This window comes from Aegilops tauschii, chromosome 2 (genome assembly GCF_002575655.3).
Source record: "Aegilops tauschii subsp. strangulata cultivar AL8/78 chromosome 2, Aet v6.0, whole genome shotgun sequence".
Taxonomy (NCBI): domain Eukaryota; kingdom Viridiplantae; phylum Streptophyta; class Magnoliopsida; order Poales; family Poaceae; genus Aegilops; species Aegilops tauschii.
The window spans coordinates 538,398,126-538,423,438 of record NC_053036.3 but is presented as its reverse complement, the minus strand read 5'-3'; the positions used below and the strand labels follow the sequence as shown (position 1 = coordinate 538,423,438).

The 25,313-nt window shown below is 49.6% G+C and overlaps 1 protein-coding gene across 1 annotated transcript; it reads right to left on the bottom strand.

Moving 5' to 3' along the window:
* Nucleotides 1-13,530: 13,530 nt before the first annotated feature.
* On the bottom strand, nucleotides 13,531-15,359 carry LOC109780586 (9-beta-pimara-7,15-diene oxidase). Its single transcript, XM_020339164.4, has 2 exons — nucleotides 14,432-15,359; nucleotides 13,531-14,324 (listed from the first exon to the last, which is right to left on the bottom strand). The coding sequence occupies exons 1-2, from the start codon at nucleotides 15,344-15,346 to the stop codon at nucleotides 13,695-13,697; spliced, it is 1,545 nt and encodes a 514-aa protein (XP_020194753.1). The 5' UTR covers nucleotides 15,347-15,359; the 3' UTR covers nucleotides 13,531-13,694.
* Between the last annotated feature and the right edge of the window lie 9,954 nt (nucleotides 15,360-25,313).

Genomic DNA, 25,313 nt, shown 5'->3' with positions numbered 1-25,313 from the left:
ATGTGCTTCACTTATATCTTTTGAGTTATATAGTTTTTGCTCTAGTACTTCACTTATATCTTTTAGAGCACGGTGGTGGATTTGTTTTATAGAAACTATTGATCTCTCATGCTTCACTTAGATTATTTTGAGAGTCTTTAAATATCATGGTAATTTGCTTAAATAATCCTAATATGCTAGGTATTCAAGAATAGTAAAAACTTTCTTATGAGTGCATTGAATACTAAGAGAAGTTTGATGCTTGATGATTGTTTTGAGATATGGAGGTAGTGATATTAAAGTTGTGCTAGTTGAGTAGTTGTGAATTTGAGAAATACTTGTGTTGAAGTTTGCAAGTCCCGTAGCATGCACGTATGGTAAACGTTATGTAACAAATTTGAAACATGAGGTGTTCTTTGATTGTCCTCCTTATGAGTGGCGGTCGGGGACGAGCGATGGTCTTTTCCTACCAATCTATCCCCGGAGCATGCGCGTAGTGCTTGGTTTTTGATGACTTGTAGATTTTTGCAATAAGTATGTGAGTTCTTTATGACTAATGTTGAGTCCATGGATTATACGCACCCTTACCTTTCCATCATTGCTAGCCTCTTCGGTACCGTGCATTGCCCTTTCTCACATTGAGAGTTGGTGCAAACTTCGCCGGCGCATCCAAACCCCGTGATATGATACACTCTTTCACACATAAACCTCCTTATATCTTCCTCAAAACAGCCACCATACCTACCTATTATGGCATTTCCATAGCCATTCCGAGATATATTGCCATGCAACTTTCCACCATTCCGTTTATCATGACACATTCATCATTGTCATATTGCTTTGCATGATCATGTAGTTGACATAGTATTTGTGGCAAAGCCACCGTTCATAATTCTTTCATACATGTCACTCTTGGTTCATTGCATATCCCGGTACACCGCCGGAGGCATTCATATAGAGTCATACTTTGTTCTAGTATCGAGTTGTAATCATTGAGTTGTAAATAAATAGAAGTGTGATGATCATCATTTTTTAGAGCATTGTCCCAAGTGAGGAATAAAAAAAAAGAGAGAAACACCATAAAAAAAGAGAAGGCCCAAAAAATGAGAGAAAAAGAGAAGGGACAATGTTACTATCCTTTTACCACACTTGTGCTTGAAAGTAGCACCATAATCTTCATGATAGAGAGTCTCTTGTTTTTTCACTTTCATATACTAGTGGGAATTTTTCATTATAGAACTTGGCTTGTATATTCCAACAATGGGCCTCCTCAAGTGCCCTAGGTCTTCGTGAGCAAGCAAGTTGGATGCACACCCACTTAGTTTCTTTTGTTGAGCTTTCATATATTTATAGCTCTAGTGCATCCGTTGCATGGCAATCCCTACTCCTTGCATTAACATCAATCGATGGGCATCTCCATAGCTCATTGATTAGCCTCGTTGATGTGAGACTTTCTCCTTTTTTTGTCTTCTCCACATAACCCCCATCATCATATTCTATTCCACCCATAGTGCTATGTCCATGGCTCGCGCTCATGTATCGCGTGAAGATTGAAAAAGTTTGAGATTACTAAAGTATGAAACAATTTCTTGGCTTGTCATCGGGGTTGTGCATGATGAGAGCATTCTTGTGTGACGAAAATGGAGCATCACTAAACTATATGATTTTGTAGGGATGAACTTTCTTTGACCATGTTATTTTCAGAGGACATAATTACTTAGTTTAGTATGCTTGAAGTATTATTATTTTTATGTCAATATGAACTTTTATCTTGAATCTTTCGGATCTGAATAGTCATACCACAATTAAGAAGAATTACATTGAAATAATGCCAAGTAGCACTCCGCATCAAAAATTCTGTTTTTATCATTTACCTACTCGAGGACGAGCAGGAATTAAGCTTGGGGATGCTTGATACGTCTCCAACGTATCTATAATTTTTGATTGCTCCATGCTATATTATCTTCTGTTTTGGACATTATTGGGCTTTATTATACACTTTTATATTATTTTTGGGACTAACCTATTAACCGGAGGCCCAGCCCAGAATTGCTGTTTTTTGCCTATTTCAGAGTTTCGCAGAAAAATAATATCAAACGGAGTCCAAACGGAATGAAACCTTCGGGAACGTGATTTTCGGAACGAACATGATCCAGGAGACTTGGACCCTACGTAAGAGAAGCTTCCAGGAAGCCACGAGGTAGGGGGGTGCGCCTACCCCCTGGGCGCGCCCTCCACCCTCGTGGGCCCCACGTTGCTCCACCGACGTACTCCTTCCTCCTATATATACCTACGTACCCCCAAACGATCAGATACGGAGGCAAAAACCTAATTCCACCGCCGCAACCTTCTGTACCCACGAGATCCCATCTTGGGGCCTGTTCCGGAGCTCCGCCGGAGGGGGCATCCATCATGGAGGGTTTCTACATCAACACCATAGCCTCTCCGATGAAGTGTGAGTAGTTTACCTCAGACCTTCGGGTCCATAGTTATTAGCTAGATGGCTTCTTCTCTCTTTTTGGATCTCAATACAATGTTCTCCCCCTCTCTCGTGGAGATCTATTCGATGTAATCTTCTTTTGCGGTGTGTTTGTTGAGACCGATGAATTGTGGGTTTATGATCAAGTTTATCTATGAACAATATTTGAATCTTCTCTGAATTCTTTTATGTATGATTGGTTATCTTTGCAAGTCTCTTCGAATTATCAGTTTGGTTTGGCCTACTAGATTGATCTTTCTTGCAATGGGAGAAGTGCTTAGCTTTGGGTTCAATCTTGCGGTGTCCTTTCCCAGTGACAGTAGGGGCAGCAAGGCACGTATTGTATTGTTGCCATCGAGGATAACAAGATGGGGTTTTTATCATATTGCATGAATTTATCCCTCTACATCATGTCATCTTGCTTAAGCCGTTACTCTGTTCTTATGAACTTAATACTCTAGATGCATGCTGGATAGCGGTCGATGTGTGGAGTAATAGTAGTAGATGCAGGCAGGAGTCGGTCTACTTGTCTCGGACGTGATGCCTATATACATGATCATACCTAGATATTCTCATAACTATGCTCAATTCTGTCAATTGCTCAACAGTAATTTGTTCACCCATCATAAAATACTTATGCTCATGAGAGAAGCCACTAGTGAAACCTATGGCCTCCGGGTCTATCTTCATCATATCAATCTTCCAACACTTAGTTATTTCCGTTGCCTTTTACTTTGCTTTTATTTTACTTTGCATCTTTATCACAAAAATACCAAAAAATTATCTTATCATATCTATCAGATCTCACTCTCGTAAGTGACCGTGTAGGGATTGACAACCCCTTATCGCGTTGGTTGCGAGGATTTATTTGTTTTGTGTAGGTGCGAGGGACTCGCGCGTGGCCTCCTACTGGATTGATACCTTGGTTCTCAAAAACTGAGGGAAATACTTACGCTACTTTGCTGCATCACCCTTTCCTCTTCAAGGGAAAACCAACGCAGTGCTCAAGAGGTAGCAATTGTCAACATGTCGACCACTATGTTGAACAGAATCGGTGACATTGGGTCTCCTTGCCCTAAACCCTTGTGTGTCTGGAAGTAATGACCTATGTCTTCATTCACTTTGATTCCAACACTCCCTTTTTGTGTGAAAGAGTCTACCTGGTTTCTCCAGGACTGATTGAAACCTTTCATACGCAAGGCCTGCTGAAGAAATGGCTATTTTACCTTATCGTACGCTTTCTCAAAATCCACTTTGAAAACCACCCCATCTAGTTTTTTCGTATGGATTTCATGGAGTGTTTCATGAAGGACTACCACCCCTTCTAGGATGTTTCTGTCCGGCATGAAAGCAGTTTGAGACGGCTGCACCATAGAATGTGCAATCTGTGTAAGCCTATTAGTCCCAACCTTGGTGAAAATTTTAAAACTGGCCAGTTGTGACAGTGAAGTTGCAATGTTGATAATCATTTATAAATTTTGATCAACCATCATGGTGAACTCCCATAGGGGATAGGTAGACTACCTGTATAAATAGAGATCGGAGACAAACCTTGTTCTTTGCAACTTGTACAAGATCTTGGGGAGTTAGAGCAACTCCACTCGTTCGGCCCCCCAGCGCAGCGGCCGGCACTATTTCGTGCCTTCGCCCGGCGCTTTTGAGGCCCTGGGGCCGATCTAGGTCCCAACCACACCCCCAGGTGCCGCCCCAAGGCGTCGTAAATTCAAACTTGTCCATTCCCGCTACCAAAAGAACACCACAAGTCCGGCGATCAACGCCACAAGTCCGGTGATCGGCGATCACCTGGCCACAGTTCGGCGTTCAAAAGAAAGGATGCGTAGGCAATGCATCAAATGGTGGCGTCGACCTCAGGCGTCGGACTGGCGGGAGTCGGCATGCGCGGGCTGGTCGGCGTCAGCGCGGCTTCTGTGCTGGGCGTTGTGGAGGCATCATCGGTCGGGCTTGGCGGGGGCGTTGGGGTCGGCGTGGGAGTTGGCGCCGCGGTCGCCGGCATCTGGTTCAGGATGAGGCCACGCTCCGCCAGGTACCACGCCTTGATCTGCTCGTCGTTGGTCCGGAGCATGTCCGCCCCCCCCCCCCCCACCAGGAATGCCAGGTCGGTGTTCCTCTTCTTCGCGGCGAAGTTGGTCCGGAGTAGGTCGAGGTTGGCAGCGTTATTCGTCATCAACGCCGACCATCGCGCCTCAGTTTTCTCTTCCCTCTAGGTGGCGCGGGTCTTGGCGTAGGTGATGCAATGCTTGATGGACTCTTGCAGACGCGCGGTAGTCGGCGCGGCTTCCTTCGCCGACTTGGCTCGCTTGTTGCCGTCCAAGCGCCCATCGGCCGCGCCCGGCGTCGGCGCGTCCGACTTGTACGTCTCCTTGGCCTTGGAGAGGGTGCGCCGAACTTCCGCCCACTTCTCACACTTCTTGATCCGGGAGAACACGTGGAGGTACTTGAAATCTTGGTCGGTGCTGCTGTCCTGGCGATACATGGCGAACATCCGGACCATCTGCGCCGAGCAACAAGGGTCGGCGACGCACACGGCGAAAAAACGAGCGAGAGACCGGCGTCACCTGATCCTCGATGTTGGCGCCGCTATTCGGACAAGCCGCGATCTCCTCGACGATCACATGCCATTTGTTGCACGCCATTTGGATGAGCGCCCAATGATACGCCATGGCCTTCGAGCCGCGCTGCATGTGGACGCCAGCGAAGTAGGGGTCGACCAGCTTGCGCTCATCGAACTTCGACTTGATGCGCTCCCAATACGTGTCGACGTTCTGGTTCGCACCGGTGATCGGGTTGAGGCGGACGATCTTCCACGCTTCGACGAGGCAGTCCCTCTTCTTTGGACGCTCACTTGACGCGCGGCTCGCCGGTCCTAGCCGCCCGCTTCTTCTTTTTCACTTTTCTCACCGGGGCAGGCGCTGGCTCCTCCTCCTCCTCCTCCTCTGGCTCCTCCTCGCCGTAGTTGAGCTCGCCGTCCATGTCGCCGTTGAGGTCCATTGTATCTTCTTGGGCATTGAACCTAGGGGAGGCGGCGGCGGCCGAGCCGGTCGTGATGATGTCGTCCATGTCGTCCTCCTTGCGTCGGGGTTGCCGAGATGCGACGACGAGGCTTGCGTGAAGAGCAGCGCGCCACGGCGCAGAGGTGGCATCAGGGAGGATGCGTAAGCCGGCGACGAGTAGGTATACGGGGGGTACTGGACGCCGGCGAACGCGGGTGAGGGCGTGCGTTGGGCGGGATGGCCATGTGGAAAGGTGATGTTGGGGTTGAACCGGCCGTGTGCTTCGCCGTCGGCGTAGCCAGGCGAGGGCGTGCACCCCCATGGGTGTGTCGACGATGAGAAGCCGGCCGGCGACCCGACGCTCTGCTGGCTCTAGGGAGCATACTGGTCGTGGCCGCCGGGCAGATTCATCATCCCCGCGCGAGACGCCTCTGCTTGTTCTACCGTGCGATCTGCCTGCTCCGCCACGGCCGCAGCCGCCGCCTCCGCCACCGCCGCCCTGTCCCGGGCCTTCTTGGCGTTGGCCCTGTTCCGCTGGTTGGCGGTGACAACCTCCCGGCGCTGAACCTCCGCCTTCTAGTCGGCGTTTGACATGCCCGGGGGCTTGGACGGCGGTGCCCTTTGCTTCCTCTGCTTCGGTTGGACGGCATTGGCATCGGTAGCGGCGCGAGGAGCCGTGTACTTCTTTGGCGGCATGGCGGCCGGATGGAGGGGAGAGGGAGGAGAATGGCGAGAGAAAGGGGGAATGGAGGGAAATGGAGGGGGAAAAGTAGGGGGATCGGCGGGAAAAGGGCCTTCTCTCGTCGACAGAGCGGACCCACGTGTTTCTTCGCTTCGTCCAGCGCCCACAGGCAACCCCCGGGGGCTTGGGTTCGGCTCGGGTTCGCCGGCTTTTATTTCGGCCCAAACCTGCGATAAACGAGATCCGCGGGCATGACTGGGCCGATTTTTGGGCGCCGGCGCTAAAAAATGGCCTGGGGTGGGGGGTTGTTGGGGCGCGGCTGGAGTTGCTCTTAGTCTGGTCGCATGGGAGGCAACGGCGTGATTATCTGCAACAATCTTGTACCCTCCGACTCAGGCCGGTTCTAACTCTAGGCGGCGGTGCCATACACGCAAAGGAGATGAATATCAATCGTCAAGAAGGGGGCGATCTGTTCCCTTACTTTTGGCGTGTGTTTGCATGGCTCTCGTGGATTAAGGAAATAAATTAGGATATTTTTATTCATAATTACCCCTAATTAATCGCATACAATAATTGCTCTGTGTTTTATTTTAGGAAATTGTTACATGTTTGTCAATCGTGCCTTTGCTGGTAAGGAAGGAAATTAGGAATAACGATTCGAAAAGTTTAACGCCCACGCGTGTGGGCGTTTGCATCTCGCCCACACGCGTGGATCTGTGTCCGTTTGTTAGCGTACGAATCTTGGCATGTTTCTAGTGCCACGTAGGACTGGGCTGGTGTGTGGGCATTCACCCGGTCGCCCACACGGCCGTTTCACCACACGGGAGGGACTGGTGTGTGGGCGTTCAGCAGTTCGCCCACACGTCACTTTCCACTCACGCACAAGGGCTGGTGTGTGGGCATTTGCCATCTCGCCCACACGCCCGTCTCATCTCCCACACCCAAGTTGCCACTTGCCATGTGTTTTGCACTGTACATGGCAACTGCCCAAGTGTGCTTTATAAGCAGGTGGCAACTCTCTCTTTTTTTACCCGAACATGTCAGTTGCCATGTATTTGTGCACGGTACACGGCAACTGCCCTAGTGTGCTTGTAAGCAGATGGCAACTCTCTCTTTTTTACCCGAACATGTTGTTTTGCCATGTCTTTTTGTAGCACTACACGGCAACTGCCTAGTGTTAGTAGGTGGCAACTCCTAAGGTTTTCAAATCATGGCAACTGTAGTAAACCAGACTATACATGGCAACTGCCTAGTGGTAAACCAGACCATACATGGCAACTGCCTATTGGTAAACCAGACCATACATGGCAACAACTGCAGTTGCCCAAAAATGGCATCTGAAACTTTTGACATTAGATGGCAACTACAGTTGAGCAACCATGGCAACTGTAGTTGTCCGACATGGCAACCGAAGTTCAGCGACATGGCAACTGCAGTTAAACGAACATGGACGAGGGTCTGGACCATGGCAACCGCGGGACGCGCGGTGACTGTCACGCGGGGGGTGCGGGACCACGAGGTACGAGGCCTGACGTATGGGGCGTGTGGGCGTTATCTATTTCGCCCACACGCACGCGTGTGAGAGGGACCGGGAGGGAAAAAGAGATGTGTGGGCATTACTTGTTTTGCCCACACGTAGGTGTGTGGGCTGTTTCTTCTCCATGCCACACGAGGCGTGCGGCACAACCACCCGATACACCACACGTGTGGCAGTTATCGGTGTCCTAACGATTTCCCCTGTTTTAAGGATCGTAGAAGGAAAATCGTGAATTAAGGAAGGAAATCATAGCAAGAAGGAAATCTGGATAATAGGCAATACTTCGGCATTTTGGGGCCCCTCTGGCACCAGGGGCCCAGGGCGGCCGCCCCGTTCGCCCCCCCCCCCCTCAGGGACGGGCCTGGCCGCGGCCAATGTCGACGGCGCCTGCGCAGCTCTAACGGCGGGCTTGACCCCGCCGGCATTTGCGGAGGAGTCGCTAAGCAACCACTCGCCGATCTTGGCTAGCTCACCATCAAGGCGGTGGCGACGCCTGGCGACCGTCTCCGCGGTGGTGACGAAGCGGTTGAGGCCGGGCCCACGCAGCAGCGAGGTCCGATTCATTGCGAATCCATTCCCGCGCCGCGTCCGACTTGGCAAACGTCGAGCGATGGGCGGTGTTGCGCCAATCGTACCTTGCCTGCTGTTGCGCCGCGCGCTCCTCCTCGGAGACGATGGCCCTCGAGCCCGAGGGACCACCGACACCGCCGCTTCTGAGGTAATAGAGGATGCAGCCCACGCCTTCGTGATCACCGGCGGTACCTCCTTGACGGGTGGCGACGCGAGCTCGTCCTTGACGTGGTGTACGATCGGTGTTGGAAATATGCCCTAGAGGCAATAATAAAGTGATTATTATTATATTTGATTAATCATGATAAAGGTTTATTATTCATGCTATAATTGTATTGATCAAAAACATAAATACATGTGTGAATACATAAACAAAGACCAAGTCCCTAGTAAGCCTCTACTAGACTAGCTCGTTGATCAAAAGATGGTTAATATTTCCTGACCATAGACATGAGTTGTCATTTGATAACGGGATGACGTCATTAGGAGAATGATATAATGGACAAGACACATCCGTTAGCATAGCATATGATCGTTCAGTTTATTGCTACTGCTTTCTTAATGTCAAATACATGTTCCTTCGACCATGAGATCATACAACTCCCGGACTCCGGAGGAATCCGTTGTGTGTATCAAACATCACTTCGTAACTGGGTGATCATAAAGGTGCTCTACAGGTATCTCTGAAGGTGTCTGTTGAGTTGGCATGGATCGAGATTGTGATTTGTCATTCTGTATACTATGTGGAGTTACCCACGGTCATGGGCGGTGTACGCCGGGGCAGCGGCTTCGGCATCATTGTTGTATGCCGGGACGACAGCTCGGGTTGCGGTGCAGCGGCAACTCCATGAGGCAGGGTTACAGTCACATTGCTTGGGTGACGACCTTGAGCTACGTGGGAGGCAAGGTTGTTGGCTCGGTCGATGCGTCCTAGTGGGGACGGTTGGATGATATGTTAGGGCAGCGGCCCCAGATGTGGTGCGGCGTTCGTGGTCTGCATGTAGTTGCCCTGGGCAACGTAGGCTGCGAGCATCCGGGTCGTGCAGCACTGCTCGGGTGTGGGCGGTGGCATGCCGGGGCAGCGGCCCCAGAAGGTGGTGTTGGTGGGCTGTGCAGGACGCGGCATGGCCGATGAAGATCAGGACGGCAGCCCCGAAATTTATGCGGCATCAAGCGCGTTTGACCTCATGTCGTGTGGGCGACGAGGTTGCTCTCCACGTCGGTGTTGGTGTCAAGACTTCTGTGACAACGATGATGACAGAGCAATGTCGGAGATGCGGCAATGTTTGTGGTAGTCGGCTCTTCTCCGGTGTGTTCGCGGGATTGCCTCAGCTGGTTTGTTGCTGTGAAGTCGAAGTTGCAGTGGCAGGGCCCGGTGGCGTATGATGACGGGCTGCAGGTGGTTTGTTCGGTGATCTTTTGCGGCGCCAGCCATCCTCAGCTCTCCTATATAGTTCTTCGTTAGAGTCGGAGCTGCGCCATCTGGTCGCAAGTTGCAGAGTCCTTCCGCGGATCTTCAAATAGCTCCGCATGGCCTCTACAGTATGGGTTGAATCCACGATCGCCTATGGCGAAGTCGAAGTCGTTTGCTCAGGTTTTTGGTACGGCGATGACGCCTCTAAGGGCGGAGTCATGACGATGACGTGTGCGTGCTGTCTCAACGAGGCCTCTTTAGAGGGGTGTGAGTGAGGTGTCTTATGTTTGTTGCTCAGCAATTGTGACGGTTTTTTGCCCTTTTTTTCATAATTAACTGGGCAACTTGATTTTCGCTTGGTTTTCCTTAATTAATTGAGCAACTATTTTCTTCTTAATGAATGCAGAAATCCTGCAATTTTTAAAGAAAAAAATTGGTAGCGCAAACTTAGGCTAACACAAAACATAGTCATGATCCATTCTGATTTTCAAGTGTACGCATGACGGGACTATCCCTATGTTTGTTCTTGTTCGATTACGAAAGGAAAATCGTGTTCTTGTTTTATAGTGGTGCTCCCTCTGCTCAGTTGTGTTGTTTTTCTGTTTATTACTATGCAAGGCAATTGACCAACGGGGAGTTCTCTAGCGCTACCAACGGAATCATTAGCGGTCTGCTAGCCAGTTTGTTGGGAGTTACTACTACACGCGCACATGCCGCGGTGTATGATTGCGACGGACGGCCCGATCATTTGCGTTTGTGTGTATATATACTCCTGCTTGGGTGCATTTAGTAATAGGACTTCTCACTGCTGTCCACCATGATTAAGACGCATCTTCGCTAGTGGACAAAGGCGCATCCCCAACCAGCGCCATGGAGGACAAAGTTCAGGTCGCAAGCATCTCCCACCTAGCCCAATCGAATGATCCTCCGAGCCCCGCACGTCGATGTAGCTCGTCCTCCTAACGCAGCAGAATATTTTTTTGGTAAACAAATCTCTGGCGCTCAGCATGAGCACCATGCTCCAAATATCATAGTCCACGTTTCAGTAACATAATGGGTGCTGAATTCACCCGCAAAAAAAAAGGATGCTGAATTGACACCCTTGTAGTCTAATCTGCTGACATTGGTCTAGCCTGGCATTGTTTTCACGAATGTTCAGAAACCACGGGCATGGTCTTCACTAAGGAATCCTAAACCTGCAAATGTGGGATACGGACTTAGACATCTCCAACGGCAATCCACCCGCAAAAAACCTCCCGCATTCGTCCGCAGACAGAGGGGCCAGTACACGGACATGAATGCGGCATGTCGACATCCAACGCTAGTCGCATATTTCAAACAGTTTTTCGAAAAACCAGATGAAATTCATGCAAACACGACTGGATTTCGTACAAACATAACGGATTTCATACGAACACATCGGATTTAACTACATTTCGAACGCTTAAAACAAAAAACAAAAAAGACCCGCCCCTAAACCTATCTTACAGCGGCAGCGCCCGGTGTCCAAGGCCGTGTCGTCCTCCTTCCGTTGTCTCCATGAGCACCAGCGATAAGACCGATGAAGTGAAGGCGCGGTCTCCGGCGAGGAAGAGTAGAACACGAGAGATGGACCGGCCCACATGGGACACAGGGCACCGCCGCCTCCCGTGGCCTACTCATCTTTGGAGGAGTCCGCGGCTTGTCCGTCGCCTGTGGACGTCAGGTCCACGAGAAAAATGGTGGCGCCTTGGCTGTCGTCATCCCATCGGGCCGCTGATGGTTCGTCGACGGCGCGTAGAAGGCATAGCTGGCTATCTTCTCCTCCGCGATCGCCTAAAGCTGCGCCTCCGCGGCTACCGCTTCCTGGCGAGCGGCGGCTTGAGCGCGTACGACATCGTAGATGGCACGCTGTTCCGTGATGAAATTTGGGTTTGCCGCGACCATGGCCTCCGCGGCCTCTTCGCTCGCGCCTCGCCGTAGATCTTGCCCTCCACCAGCCGGAGCTGCTCCGGGAGGAATAGGTTGTACTGTTGTTCCTCTTGCGCCTGTTGGAACGCCGACAAAGGCGTCGGCGCCAGGCTGCACCTCCGCCATGGTGGCGTTGAACTGCGTCTGTGCCTGCTCCATGGTGAAGCCGGCGTGCACAGGAGGCGTGGGAGCCGAGGCGGAGTCATCGGAGCCCGTCTCCATCGTGGTGTCATCCTCGTCGTTGGAGACCTCGGGCGAGCTGACCGGCAAGCCGGCCTCGATTCGCCTGGCATAGCGGCTATGCCAGCGATGGCAAGGGCAACCACCGCGTGCTTCATCTCCGGCGACAAACTGTCCCACAGTGCTTTCCCGCTGGAGGTCATGGCAGATGCAGTGCAAGGGAGGAGGATGTGGACGGGCTGGAGTTGTGGTGTGGAGTTAGCCGAGTGTGGCCGCCTTTATATAGTGGATTACGGTGAGGCAAGGCGTCCAGGTGCATCAATGCGCGACACCGGAGTGGGTTCCTCGGCCGGCGAGCCTACTTAATGGCGGCAGACGGACGAACGGCGGCATTGAACGGGCGCGGTAGATATCCGTACCGTCCTGTCCAGTCACGCGTCTCCGGCATTGAACAGGCGTGGACACCTGAGACACGTCGTGGGCGGCGCCCTCGGCTGGTGCGCCGCTTCAATGACGGAGGCAATGAGAGGTCAGGTCCGCCCTGAGCCGTCTTCAATGTTGAGCGGCGCGCTCTAAAGCGGCATGAATGCGGGCAGCTGGCGCCGAAAAGGAGCGCGCACGTGAGGGGGAGGGTTTTTGATGGGCCAGGGCAGTCAGAAACGGGCTTGGGATCGGTCCGGGATTGGGTTTTTGACGTCGGTGGGCAAGTTTGGATCCTTCTCGATGCACCTTCGACTCTGGCATGCAGCAGTCCCGGCGGCTTCTAATCTTTTACATGGGACGTCAGTGGCATCGCTAGCTCTCATTCCTCATCGTCTGCAGGCAGAATTGGCGATTCATGGCTTGGAGCGAGAGCAAAGAGTGTCCTCTCCGACGACAGCTTGGTGTGTGTGTTACATGCATGTTCGGTGGTTTCTCATGGAGGCACGGGTTTTCTTCTAGTCAATAGCCTTAGTTCGTCTTGTTGGGGTGTGAGCTCTTGTACTCTTCTTTTATATTTGATCTGCCTTGTAAGAGGATTTTTATTAGAACATCTTTGTAAGATGATTTCTTCATCACCTTGTATCGGTTTGGCCTTTTTTCTTGAGTCATATCTTTTTGGTCATGCTGCATTATATATAAGGCGGGTCTGAAGCCTTTTGCAATAGGCAAATTAGAAAAATAATTGTTAGACTCACTGAGCTTGGTAAAGAGATTAATATTTCAGTTTTGCTAAGTCTCAGTCGACTGAGTCTTTGTTATGTCTCAGTCGATACTATCTTCCTTTGATTTTGTATGGACATTTGTGGAAAAAATTTGTCTTCGGTTTTTCTTTTTTCTTTCTACATGCTATATCACTTGACTGAGACTTGGTTAAGTCCCAGTTGACCGAGACCTAGCCACGCCCTAAATATTTTAGCGGGAGAGTAGGAAGAAATATTTTAGTGTGGAGTGGGGGCAAATCATTTGGAGTTAGGGCATTTATTATACAATTTAAAGAATTTCAAAATTTTCTTTTAGAATACAAGCAATTTCTATTTGAATTTTAAAAATTGAGTGAGGCTAGGCACCCACTCAGCCCTATGTAGGTCCACCCCTGCACCCAGTAATGTTCATATAGGGGGTGGAGCATCCAGGAGCTCCAAATCCTCTTCCCTTGTTTTGGTTTATCTATATGGGTCATACAAAGTCTTGCGGGTTGGATCGCTCTTTTATTTGTTGGATGACCAAAATGCGCAATTAAGTGACCTGAATTTTACTCGATACAATGTTATCTGCCGAAATTATTTATTTGTCCATTACATTGCATAAAAACAAGACATGTAGAAATTCATCCCACATGGCAGAACAACGAAAGTGAACTGTCACAAACATCGGCTTTAACCCCGCAATAAAAAAAACAAACATCGGCTTTAAAGATCAATTGGGACATTATAGGGCGCTGCAATTAGGTGCAGTTGGTTCCTTCTTCTTGCCGTTGCACCGACGATCATGTCCATGTCGAGCTCCTCCGGTCGAATCCCGTTGGGGAGGCTCCAGTCGAAGTAGTAGAGAAGCCGTGCCACAGTGAGCTCCAGCGTGGCCATCGCAAAGTTACCGCCGGGGCACATCCTCCTCCCACCGCCGAACGGCAAGTACTCGTACCGCGTGCCGGTGTAGTCTGTCGCCGTGCTATCCACGAACCTCTCCGGCCTGAACACCTCGGCGTCCTGCCAATGCTCGGGACTCCTCGCTATCGCCCACCCGTTAACCATGACCCTGGTGCCCTCCGTGACCTCGAATCCGCCAACGTCGCAGGTCTCCCGGCAGACACGTGGGAGCAGGAGCGGCAGCACCGGGTGCAACCTCATGCCCTCCTTCACCACCATCCTCGTGTAGCACAGCCCCTCTATGAGGCTCTCGTGGTCTCGTGGGTTCTTGTTGTCGAATTTTCGTCGCACCTCGGCCTGCGCCTTCGCCATTACCTCCGGGTTCCGCATGAGCTCCGACATGATCCACTCAGCTGCTGATGATGTTGTCTCGGTCCCTCCCGTGAACATATCCTAATCGAAATTAATCGACACGAAGAACATGAATCAGAAAAATAACACATAGAGAGTACTACTCTACTCATCGACCATGTGAATCTTTCAAGGGAAAAACACTTTACCACTATGATTGCCTTGATGTTTGTGGTGCTGATGGGGAACTCAAGGCCGTCCTCGTCCTTGATCCTGAGCATGACGCTCAGAAGGTCATCATCTCCGCTGCCGGTCGTCGCCGTTGACTTCTTCTCCTTCCGCCGCGCCTCGCACCTAGTGATGATCTTCTCAAAGACGGCGTCGAGGACCCTGTGCGCTCGCCAGAGCCGGCGTCTCACCCCAGTGACGACATCCACGAACCACAGGGACGGGAAGAGGTCCCCGACGCAGAACCCCCCGCTGTACTCCAGTGCCACGCCGATCGCAGACAAGAACTGCTCCTGGAGCTCGGCGTCGCATCCCTCACCGAACGTCGCCTTTGCGCTGATCGTGTTCGAGCAAGACACGAGCAGTCCGCCGAGATTTACTGGCTCGCCACCTCCGGCGGCAGCACGGACATTCCTAACAAGGGAAAGGATCTCACTATCCCTGATGGGCGCGAACTGCCTCACCTTCCGCGCGCTCAGCAGCTCCACCATGCAGATCTTTCGCAGCGTCCTCCAGTACGCGCCGTACGGCGCAAAGGCGATGTCAGTGTTCCCGTAGCATAGGATCTCCGTGACCACAAGGCTCGGCCGCGACGCGAACGTGAGGCTGTTGTCCCGGAGCACCTCCTGTGCCGCCGCCGGGGAGGAGATCACGACGGTGTCGACGTGGCCCAGCCGCAGGTACATCACCGGCCCGTGCTTCTTCGCCAGGTCCCGGAGAGCGACCTGCGGCTCCGAGGTAAGGAGGTGGAGGAGGCTTCCGATGAAGGGGAGACACCGTGGACCAGGAGGCCGCCTCCTCTTGGAGCTTGGTGCCGATTTGCGGCGAAGCAACGACACAAGAATCGCCAGTGAGGCGACAGAGATAGACAGGAGAGTGGCTGTGCTTAGCTCCATCAGGATGGGTCGCAGCTTAATTTGCTTGGAAGAACAGCAAGGCAAGAGTAGCCACTTTTATAAGCACTGCGATGTCAATGACACGTAGTGGTAACCCACAAAAGAAGTGACACGTAGTGGTAAGATATAATTAAGACTAAATGATATGAGATCAGCAGAACATATCTCGCTCTAGAAATATTCATAGCCATTCCAATTATGTTAATAAGGAGCTCTAACAACCACTAGTAGAATCCAACTGCAACAAAAAACAACCACTAGTAGAAAAACTTTTGTACGTATAGATAATTAGTGGTGTCGACTCAGTTATCAAAAAAAATTAGTGGTGTCGACTCTGAAACCGAAATACTACCAGTGTGGCAAAAAAGAGCAATGCTAGAACAACGGACAGATTTTACATACTTTACCCAATGGTGCTAGCTGGCGGTGTTTGATTGGAGATTAGAGAGGGCGACGGCCCCATCCTTGAAAATTGGGGGGGGGGGGGGGGGGGGGGGGGGGGGATAATTAGTGTAGAGAGGCTCGTGAATCCTGCATAATCGTCCTTGTGTGTTTAGAATTATCCGGCAAAAAACATGGGTGTCTATGCTATACAGGTATTAGTGAAGTTGTCTACGGCATGAACACCCCTGATTATTGCAAAATATCGCAAACGTTCCCGGTTTCCACGGCGCCACTGAAACTGCCAGCACCGGCAGGGGTTCAGCCTCAACGCTGCAAATGATCCACAAAATATCAGTGACGTTGTCCTGCTGCCGAACCTCTATTATGCCCATCAAAATTGGCAAAAATTCTGGCAATTCTTAAATATATCACTCTAAATTCGATTATATACACGTGCGCACATACGAAATGAAGTTGAACTTGATTATATATGCATATATATATAACTTAGTTCACTGAATCGATTGGCCATAAAATATATTACGTGCTGCCAATTTAAGATCAAACTACAGATCGACTTCGATCATCATTCTAGCTCCAAAATGTACCTTAGGCATTTCTAACCAATCCTCAATATGGCCATAAGGGAGTACAATTTTCGGTTTACTCCCCTTACGGTGGACCTAGTCGATCCCCTAAAAATGTTAACGGAGTATAATTTTTACTCCAACTCCCTATTCCCCCTAAGATTTCCCTAAATATACTCCATCGTGCGGCGGACAAGTAAAACTCCCTCTCGCGCTCCCGCGCCGCACTGCCTCCCGCCCCTGCCACCGCCACCGATGACCTTCGAGCTGACCAGAATGGATAGCCAACCCCCCTCACTCAGCCGGCCGCCGGTGCCGGCTTTTCGCCGCCGGAAATCACCCACACGATGTCGTCGGTGCCGAAAAAAAGCTTGGGGATGACAAAGAACCACCGGGTCCAAGCCCCGCCTCCAACCACGCCAATGGTGTCCGGGGTGGCCACTGCGTCTCCGGCAACGGTACGCCACCCTCCTGCCGCACCTACTGGAGGCAAACAAGCTCCAAAGCCAACGGCGGTGGTGGCGGGCGCTCGCCGAGGCGGCTGCCAAGAAGAAGATGAAGAAGACCGTGCCTACGCCTCGTGCGGCGACTCCAGTTACCCCTACGGTGACTGCTCCGGTGCGAGCGGCGGCTGCAGCCGGCAGAAAATGCGGCCGCCAAGTGCTTGATGAAATGCCAACAAGGTAAAAATGGTGGTTGTGATGGTGGCCGAGGGGGTGGTGAACTGGTGATGGTGGTCATCGTGGTGGTGGTGATAGTGGTGATGGTGGTGGTGGTGGTGATGGTGGCCGAGAGGATGGTGATGGTGGCCGAGAGGGGGGTGGTGGTGGTGGTGATGGTGGCCGCGAGGATGTCGAGGTTGATTTCTTTGGCGAGGGCGTCGTTTGAGTGGTGGTGGCCGAAAGGGTGGCGGTGCATGCCAAAGATTGGCTCGATCCACAATATATAACATGTTATGTTTGTGGTGATTTTGAATCAAACATTGTGTTTGAAGTGATGTCTTTTGGGTGAACTTCGCATGTTTAAATTTGAAAAACGCGGTGATGAAACTTTATGTTATGACGATTATTGCTATCCATGCTTTAATTTGAATGATTTTAAGATATATATATTGTGTAGAGATTGTGTTTGTGCGGCTAGTATACAAAACGACCACAAATTTGGTTTTACTTCGCTAACTATAGGGAATCGGCTAGGTGCGGCCACCGTTAGTGGAGTAAAATTTTACTCCACTAAATTTACTCCAACTTTTACTCCACTAATTTTTAGTGGATCGGTTAGAAATGCCCTTAGCTAGCTATATATCTACACTACTGCACTACGGCTAGCTTTAGACGCTATAGAGTGCAAAAGGAGACCGCATCAGGTCCACCCCGCGCGCGCGGCTCCTCGTTGTCTTCCTCCTCGTTTCGCCGGCCAGTCATGTGGCGCCAAGAGTGTCGGTCCGGCTACGTCGAGGATGGAGCTGCAACAGGGCAACCGTCGTTGCGTCAACCGCGGCCCGCAAATGGCCATCCGCGTTCGCCTCGAGCGCGGAATGGGAAAAGCCCGCTTCCAGCATGGTCTGACTATGTAGGGAAACGTAGCATGCAATTTCAAAAAAAAAATCCTACGCTCACGCAAGATCTATCTAGGAGATGCATAGCAACGAGGGGGAGAGTGTGTCTACGTACCCTCGTAGACCGAAAGCGGAAGAATTTTGACAACGCGGTTGTTGTAGTCGAACTTCTTCTAGATTCGACCGATCAAGCACCGAACATACGGCACCTCCGAGTTCTGCACACGTTCAGCTCGATGATGTCTGAAATCAGCAACATCAAGTAGCACACTTTGCAAGCTTGTGCTAGTCATCACAAGGCACATAAAAATACATGGATTGCACCAGTGTAAATATGGCATGAATATGTCCCTAAAACATGTAGACATGATGCTCATAGGATGCACACACAAAATGCAATGAAAATGACAAATCAACAAGTTATGATAAATTCCAGCAGACAACATCATATAACACTCTTGCAACAAGTATTAGGGCATCAAGGTGAACACAAACAAGCATGCAACAGTACACTAACATGAAGAGCATCCCGAGACGAACATTTTGATATATCATATGCACAAATCGGAGCTACGGGCACGGAGATATGACATGATGAAGATGCACACATATTATGAAATCCTGGGGACTTAGAGGAAAATATACCCTTCGAAAACTAGAAGGGGTCGACCCGGGACGGAGCGAAGCAGAACGGGGGCGCGGCGTTTCGATCGACTCCCGGTGGATCTGATCCAGGCAGGGATCCGGGCCGGATCTGGCGACGACGACGAACTCCGCCGAGCGGCGCGGCCGGAGTCGAGGAGGAGACCGGCGAGGCGAGACGCTGTGTGCGGCGGCTGACGCGAGGAGGAGCTTGGCGGCGGCGAGGATGGAAGACGGCGGCACGGGACAGCGCTCCGGCGAGCGGGCGGCGGGTTCCGGCAAGGCCACGAGGGTGCGCGAGGCGGTGCAGCGGCGGGAAGGCGGCGACGCTGAGGGGACGCGCGGGGTGACTCGACGGCGGCGGTGCGAAAGTGAGGCGGCGGAGCAGCGGTGGGGTTGCGGGGCGGCGTCGGCGAGCAAAGGCGGCGGTGGTGCGGGATGCGGCGAGCGGCGGCGGGGACCAGCGAGCAGAGGCGGGGCGGCGCTAGGGCGGCGCGGGCGCTCGGGGCAGGAGGCGCGCGGCGGCGGCGGCGGATGGGCCTCGCGGGCCCCGGATGGGCTCCGTGAACCGCGGCGCGGTGGGGAGCTGGCGGGGACGCGTGGCGGCCGCTGATACGCCTCCAACGTATCTATAATTTTTGATTGTTCCATGCTATTATATTATCCATCTAGGATGTTTTATATGCATTTATATACTATTTTATATGATTTTTGGGACTATGCTATTAACCTAGAGCCAGTGCCAGTTTCTGTTTTTTCCTTGTTTTTGAGTTTTACAGAAAAGGAATACCAAACGGAGTCCAATGGACGTGCCAATTTTTGACAATTTTTTATGGACCAAAAGAAGACCCCGGAGTAAAAGAGTTGGGCCAGAAGAGTCCCGGGCCGTCCACAAGGGTGGGGGGCGCCCCCCCCCCCCGGGGCGCGCCGGCCTACCTCGTGGACGACTCGGGCACCTCCCTGACTTGTTCCCAATGCCAAAAAATCCTATAAATACTGAAACCTCCAGAAAATAACCTAGATCGGGAGTTCCACCGACGCAAGCCTCTGTAGCCATCAAAAACCAATCGGGACCCTGTTCTGGCACCCTGCCGGAGGGGGATCCCTCACCGGTGGCCATCTTCATCATCCCGGCGCTCTCCATGACGAGGAGGGAGTAGTTCACCCTCGGGCTGAGGGTATGTACCAGTAGCTATGTGTTTGATCTCTCTCTCTCTCGTGTTCTTGACTTGGCACGATCTTGATGTATCGCGAGCTTTGCTATTATAGTTGGATCTTATGATATTTCTCCCCCTCTACTCTCTTGTAATGGATTGAGTTTTTCCTTTGAAGTTATCTTATCGGATTGAGTCTTTAAGGATTTGAGAACACTTGATGTATGTCTTGCATGTGCTTATCTATGGTGACAATGGGATATTCACGTGATCCACTTAATGTATGTTTTGGTGGTCAACTTGCGGGTTAGTTTGTGAACTTATGCATAGGGGTTGGCACACGTTTTCGTCTTGACTCTCCGGTAGAAACTTTGGGGCACTCTTTGAAGTTCTATGTGTTGGTTGAATAGATGAATCTGAGATTGTGTGATGCATATCGTATAATCATACCCACGGATACTTGAGGTGACATTGGAGTATCTAGGTGACATTAGGGTTTTGGTTGATTTGTGTCTTAAGGTGTTATTCTAGTACGAACTCTATGATAGATCGAACGGAAAGAATAGCTTCGTGTTATTTTACTACGGACTCTTGAATAGATCGATCAGAAAGGATAACTTTGAGGTGGTTTCGTACCCTACAATAATCTCTTCGTTTGTTCTCCGCTATTAGTGATTTTGGAGTGACTCTTTGTTGCATGTTGAGGGATATTTATATGATCCAACTATGTTATTATTGTTGAGAGAAGTTGCACTAGTGAAAGTATGAACCCTAGGCCTTGTTTCAACGCATTGCAATAGCGTTTTCGCTCACTTTTATCATTAGTTACCTTACTGTTTTTATATTTTCATATTACAAATACCTATATCTACCATCCATATTGCACTTGTATCACCATCTCTTCGCCGAACTAGTGCACCTATACAATTTACCATTGTATTGGGTGTGTTGAGGACACAAGAGACTCTTTGTTATTTGGTTGCAGGGTTGTTTGAGAGAGACCATCTTCATCCTACACCTCCCACGGATTGATAAACCTTAGGTCATCCACTTGAGGGAAATTTGCTACTGTCCTACAAACCTCTGCACTTGGAGGCCCAACTACGTCTACAAGAAGAAGGTTGTGTAGTAGACATCCAGCAATTTCTGGCGCCGTTGCCGGGGAGATGAGTGCTTGAAGGTATATCTTTAGATCTTGCAATCAAATCTTTTAATTTCTTGTTTTATCACTAGTTTAGTTTATAAAAGAAAACTACAAAAAAAATGGAATTGAGGGTATCTCATATGCTTCATCTTTTTTATATTTTTCATGAAAATAAGGATTCCGACAATTGTGCCAAAATGTTAGAAGAAGAATGCATTAGAATGTTTGGCACTAAATATTTGAATGATGAGAATGATTGCAATGTTGTTAGTATGAATTCTTTGAATATCCATAGTACTAATGATGATTGCACTAGTCATGATGAAAATGTCTCTTATAAGCATGTCAACTTTTGTGGAATACATAGAGCTTGCAAGTACACACCAAATAGGGAAGATAGATTTTGCAAGAGGCATAAGTATTTGGAAACTAAATGGTTGCAAGAAAGGCTAGATGATTGTGCTGAAAGATTCAATATTTATCGCCATCCTTGTGAACTTTGCAATGAACATGGTTATTTAAAGCTCCAATGCTATTTGTTTCATGATCAAATCATGTCCAAAAAATTTGATAACTTGATTACCCTTGAGCATCATAAAGAGCTTAGTCTTCTTTTGGGATATGAAGAAATGAAACGTATAACTGAGGGTATTCCAAAATTTAATCTTGATAGGTTTCTTGATTTTGATCTAGAAGAAATTTTTATGTATTGTGCGGTGAATTGCATTGAAAATCCTTATATTGCCAATTACATAAAGACAAGAAAACAAATAGAAGATGAAGAGAATACTAATGAAAGGGAAGAGACTTCCCAATATCCTCCTATTGTTTCTTATGATGAATCAGGTAACGAGGAGGAGCTTTCTATTCAACCAATCTCATTAATAAGGAGCTCTGATACCAACTTGTCACGCCCAATATGCGACACTATCCTAAAGAGACTCGAAGGTCCCACCAAGGATAGAACCGTATCTTGACACACTTTTGCAAGGTGGATAGCATTACATCGATCCATTACATAATAGATGGGGATACATACAAGGCATACAAATGCCGCAAGAATACACCAATACATCATACATAAGAACCTCCGGCTACAGATGAAACACAAACAAGAGCTCAAACAACATCCACCCTGCTAGCCCAGGCTGCCGACCAGGAACCTAACCCAAGATCGACGAAGAAGAAGAAGAACTCAAAACGTGAAAACATCGCTCTCGCGTTATGATCATCGCATTACCTGTACCTGCAACTATTGGTGTAGTAATCTGTGAGCCACGAGGACTCAGCTATCCCATTACCATGGGTATCAAGACTAGCAAAGCTTAATGGGTATGGAAATGATAAGTGGTGAGGTTGCAGCAGCGGCTAAGCAATGTATGGTGGCTAACTTACGAGTATAAGAGTAAGATGAGAAACTACGCAAACAGTCGCAAACTAGTAATGATCACTAAGTGATCCTGAACTACTTACGCTCAAACATAACCCAACCGTGTTCTCCTCTCGAACTTCCCCGAAAAGAGACAATCACGGCTACGCAACGCGGTTTGGGTATTTTAATTAAGTTTACTTCAAGTCCTCTACAACCGGATATTAACAAATTCCCATCTGCCACATAACCGCGGGCACGGCTTTCAAAAGTTTAAACCCTGCAGGGGTGTCCCAACTTAGCCCATGACAAGCTCACAATCCGCGGAGACAATCCTCCATCGCGGGAACCTCCGATCAGACTCGGAATCCCGGTGCACAAGACATTTCAACAATGGTAAAACTAATCCAGCAAAGCCTCCCGGCGTGTCGACACCCTGATAGTAGCCGCGCGTATCTAGTCTCAGGACACGTCCGAATGAGCACTACGTACAGCAACCGAAAACCCCGGGTGAAGGGGTGACACCGCAAGTGGCTTTTTTTGGGACCAACACCATCAGCGCTGGCCCCGCCCTGTATGTAGAAAAGACTTCGGGTTCGTGACGCCCTATGTCGTGGTTTTGTCACGACAGATGTCCTAAGGAAAGGACTTAGTCGTGGAGCCATCGCTACAGGTTAGCTTAAAGGGCTTAAAGCGGACAAGGGACACAGAGAGTTTATACTGGTTCGGCCCCTTGCGGTGAAGGTAAAAGCCTAATCCAGTTGTTGTGGAATTGCTAGGGTTTCGATGACTAGGGAGCGAATACGCTTTGCCTGAGTCTCGAGTTGTTGTCTGTTGTCCTCCAACCGCCGTCGGGTCGTCCCCTTATATACATGGGTTGACGCCCGTCGGTTTACAGAATCCCGAGGCCAGCTCATAAACGTGTTCGGCCCGGTCTCTACTCTTTCTATCTTACGACACAAGTATACATATCAATACCGGTTTATGTTTATAGGCCTTAAACCGGCCTTGGGCCCTGGGCCTTGTCAAAGCGTCACCGTCTTTGTCTTCACGGGCTTCAGATACAGTGAACAATTATGGGGTTAACCCGGCCTCTCCTGGCCGGTTTACGCTCAGTAGTAATATCCCCAACACCCTATGCAAATTAATTATTAGGTTCAAGTATTATTATGGAAATGTAAAACCAATGTTGGGCCTTGCTGGAAGAGTTTTATTCAAAGCGAAACGTCGAGAGGGTCCCATACCCCTCATCGTGTTAGGGATGCGAAATCAAGGAACATAACACCGGTGTCGGGGATATACCTCACAGTGTAACCCGGCTGGATGTATGACTCGGTTGGATCTTGGCGACTCACTGGTGACCCGCCCGGAGCTTGGCGACTCACGGGTAACCCGCCCGATCTTGGCGATTCATTAGTAACCCGGCGGGCGGGTCAGACGGACGATAGGGCCCAAGGCCCGGAAGGCCGGTTCATGTTATGGTGGGCCGGTTTATGAAGAAAACACAAGGAATATTCTCCTACAAAGGAAGCAAGACTAGGACTCCACTTGTAATAGAGTAATCCTAATCCAACCAGGACTAGTCATGTAAACCGCCCCTTCAACATATATAAGGAGGGGCAGGGCACCCCAAGAGGGAGAGAAAAATAATGGTTAAGACTAGACACAACTAGAGGAGAACCGGCTTATGTGGCGAATCCCTCATGATCATAATGAGACCTAGCCACAAACAACATCTAGGGTTATTACCGGATGATGTTTTCCGGGGCCCGAAGCTGTCTAAACCCTTGTCTTGTGTTGCATCTCTCAATTCCGCTCAACCCCTCAAGCTACCAAATAGATGCGTTGGCCTCACGACTAAGTCCTCACACTAGGACATCTGTCGTGACAATTCCACGATAGTTCGCGCCCCCATGGGGCCTACGCACGGTGATGTTGAGTTCTTGGAGGGATCTCTACCAGGGATTGAGAAGTTCGCAATTTTTTGGATAAAGGAGAACCGGTTTGGAAGGATCTACCTCATCTCCATGGTAATCAGCCGGGACGATATATACGAGTTTTTGAGAAGAAAGAAATTTAGGATTTAGCGGAATCAGTACACCGCGCCCGTCTTTGGCGATCCATCAAATCTAACCAAAGATCAGTTTTTGCTACGGCATCACCGCAAGTCGCTAAGTTTGACAGGAGTTCAAAGGAAGTTAGAGTTTGATGTTCTGTGCGTCGCCAATACGACGCGACCCATCGAATCCGATTTGGAGATCAATTTTTGCTGCGTATCACCGAGGCCGATAGGAATTTTTCTATAGCTGCTGTACGACGGGTCAGGTTAATCCGTATCAACACGCACGTGAGGAGACAAGCATCAAATCCCGAGGCGGTTTCATAAAGTGACCTGTTAAAGACTGCTGCTACTGTTATTCGAAGTAGTACTACTTCTACTAAACGATTATGCTACTACTATTCGACTAGCCACAATGGGTAGTAACATAGAGTAATAACATGCCCATGTTACTACTCTATATTACTACATCTATAGTGGGGAGTAACATATGTGTGGTAACATGGAATACTTCATTTATTAGCCTATAGACTCATCTTACCTTGATATGTGTGATGTTACTCATACTAGTAGTAACTAGCTATGTTACCACATGCCTCTCTTTCTTCATTTATTGCTTGCCACATCATCTATTGTTACATAATAACGAGAAATAAACGAGACAAAGAGACACGGATTTTTACGTGGAAACCCTTGCGGGAGAAAACCACGGACGCACGAAGGCGCAATCACTATGAGGAGGAGTATTACAAGCACGAGACGACATACCGTCTTTAGGTGCGACTACATGGGGTATATATGAGGCAGGGGCAACACATAGGAGTCCTTGTAGGACAAGTAAACGAGTTGTACTCGTACGCGTCGGTACCGACGCATAGGCCCACACCGTATGTACTACGTCTAGTTCAATACGGTAGAATTTGGATCACAATTTAACAATCTCCACCTTGAGCCAAATTCCCTCCAGTAGTCGAAGAAAGTGAATAACTCCATCCAAATCAGCTTAAACACCTTGTGCGTCAAAGTCCATAGGACTAGTGAGAAATACCAACTAAGCCTGAGCAAAGCTC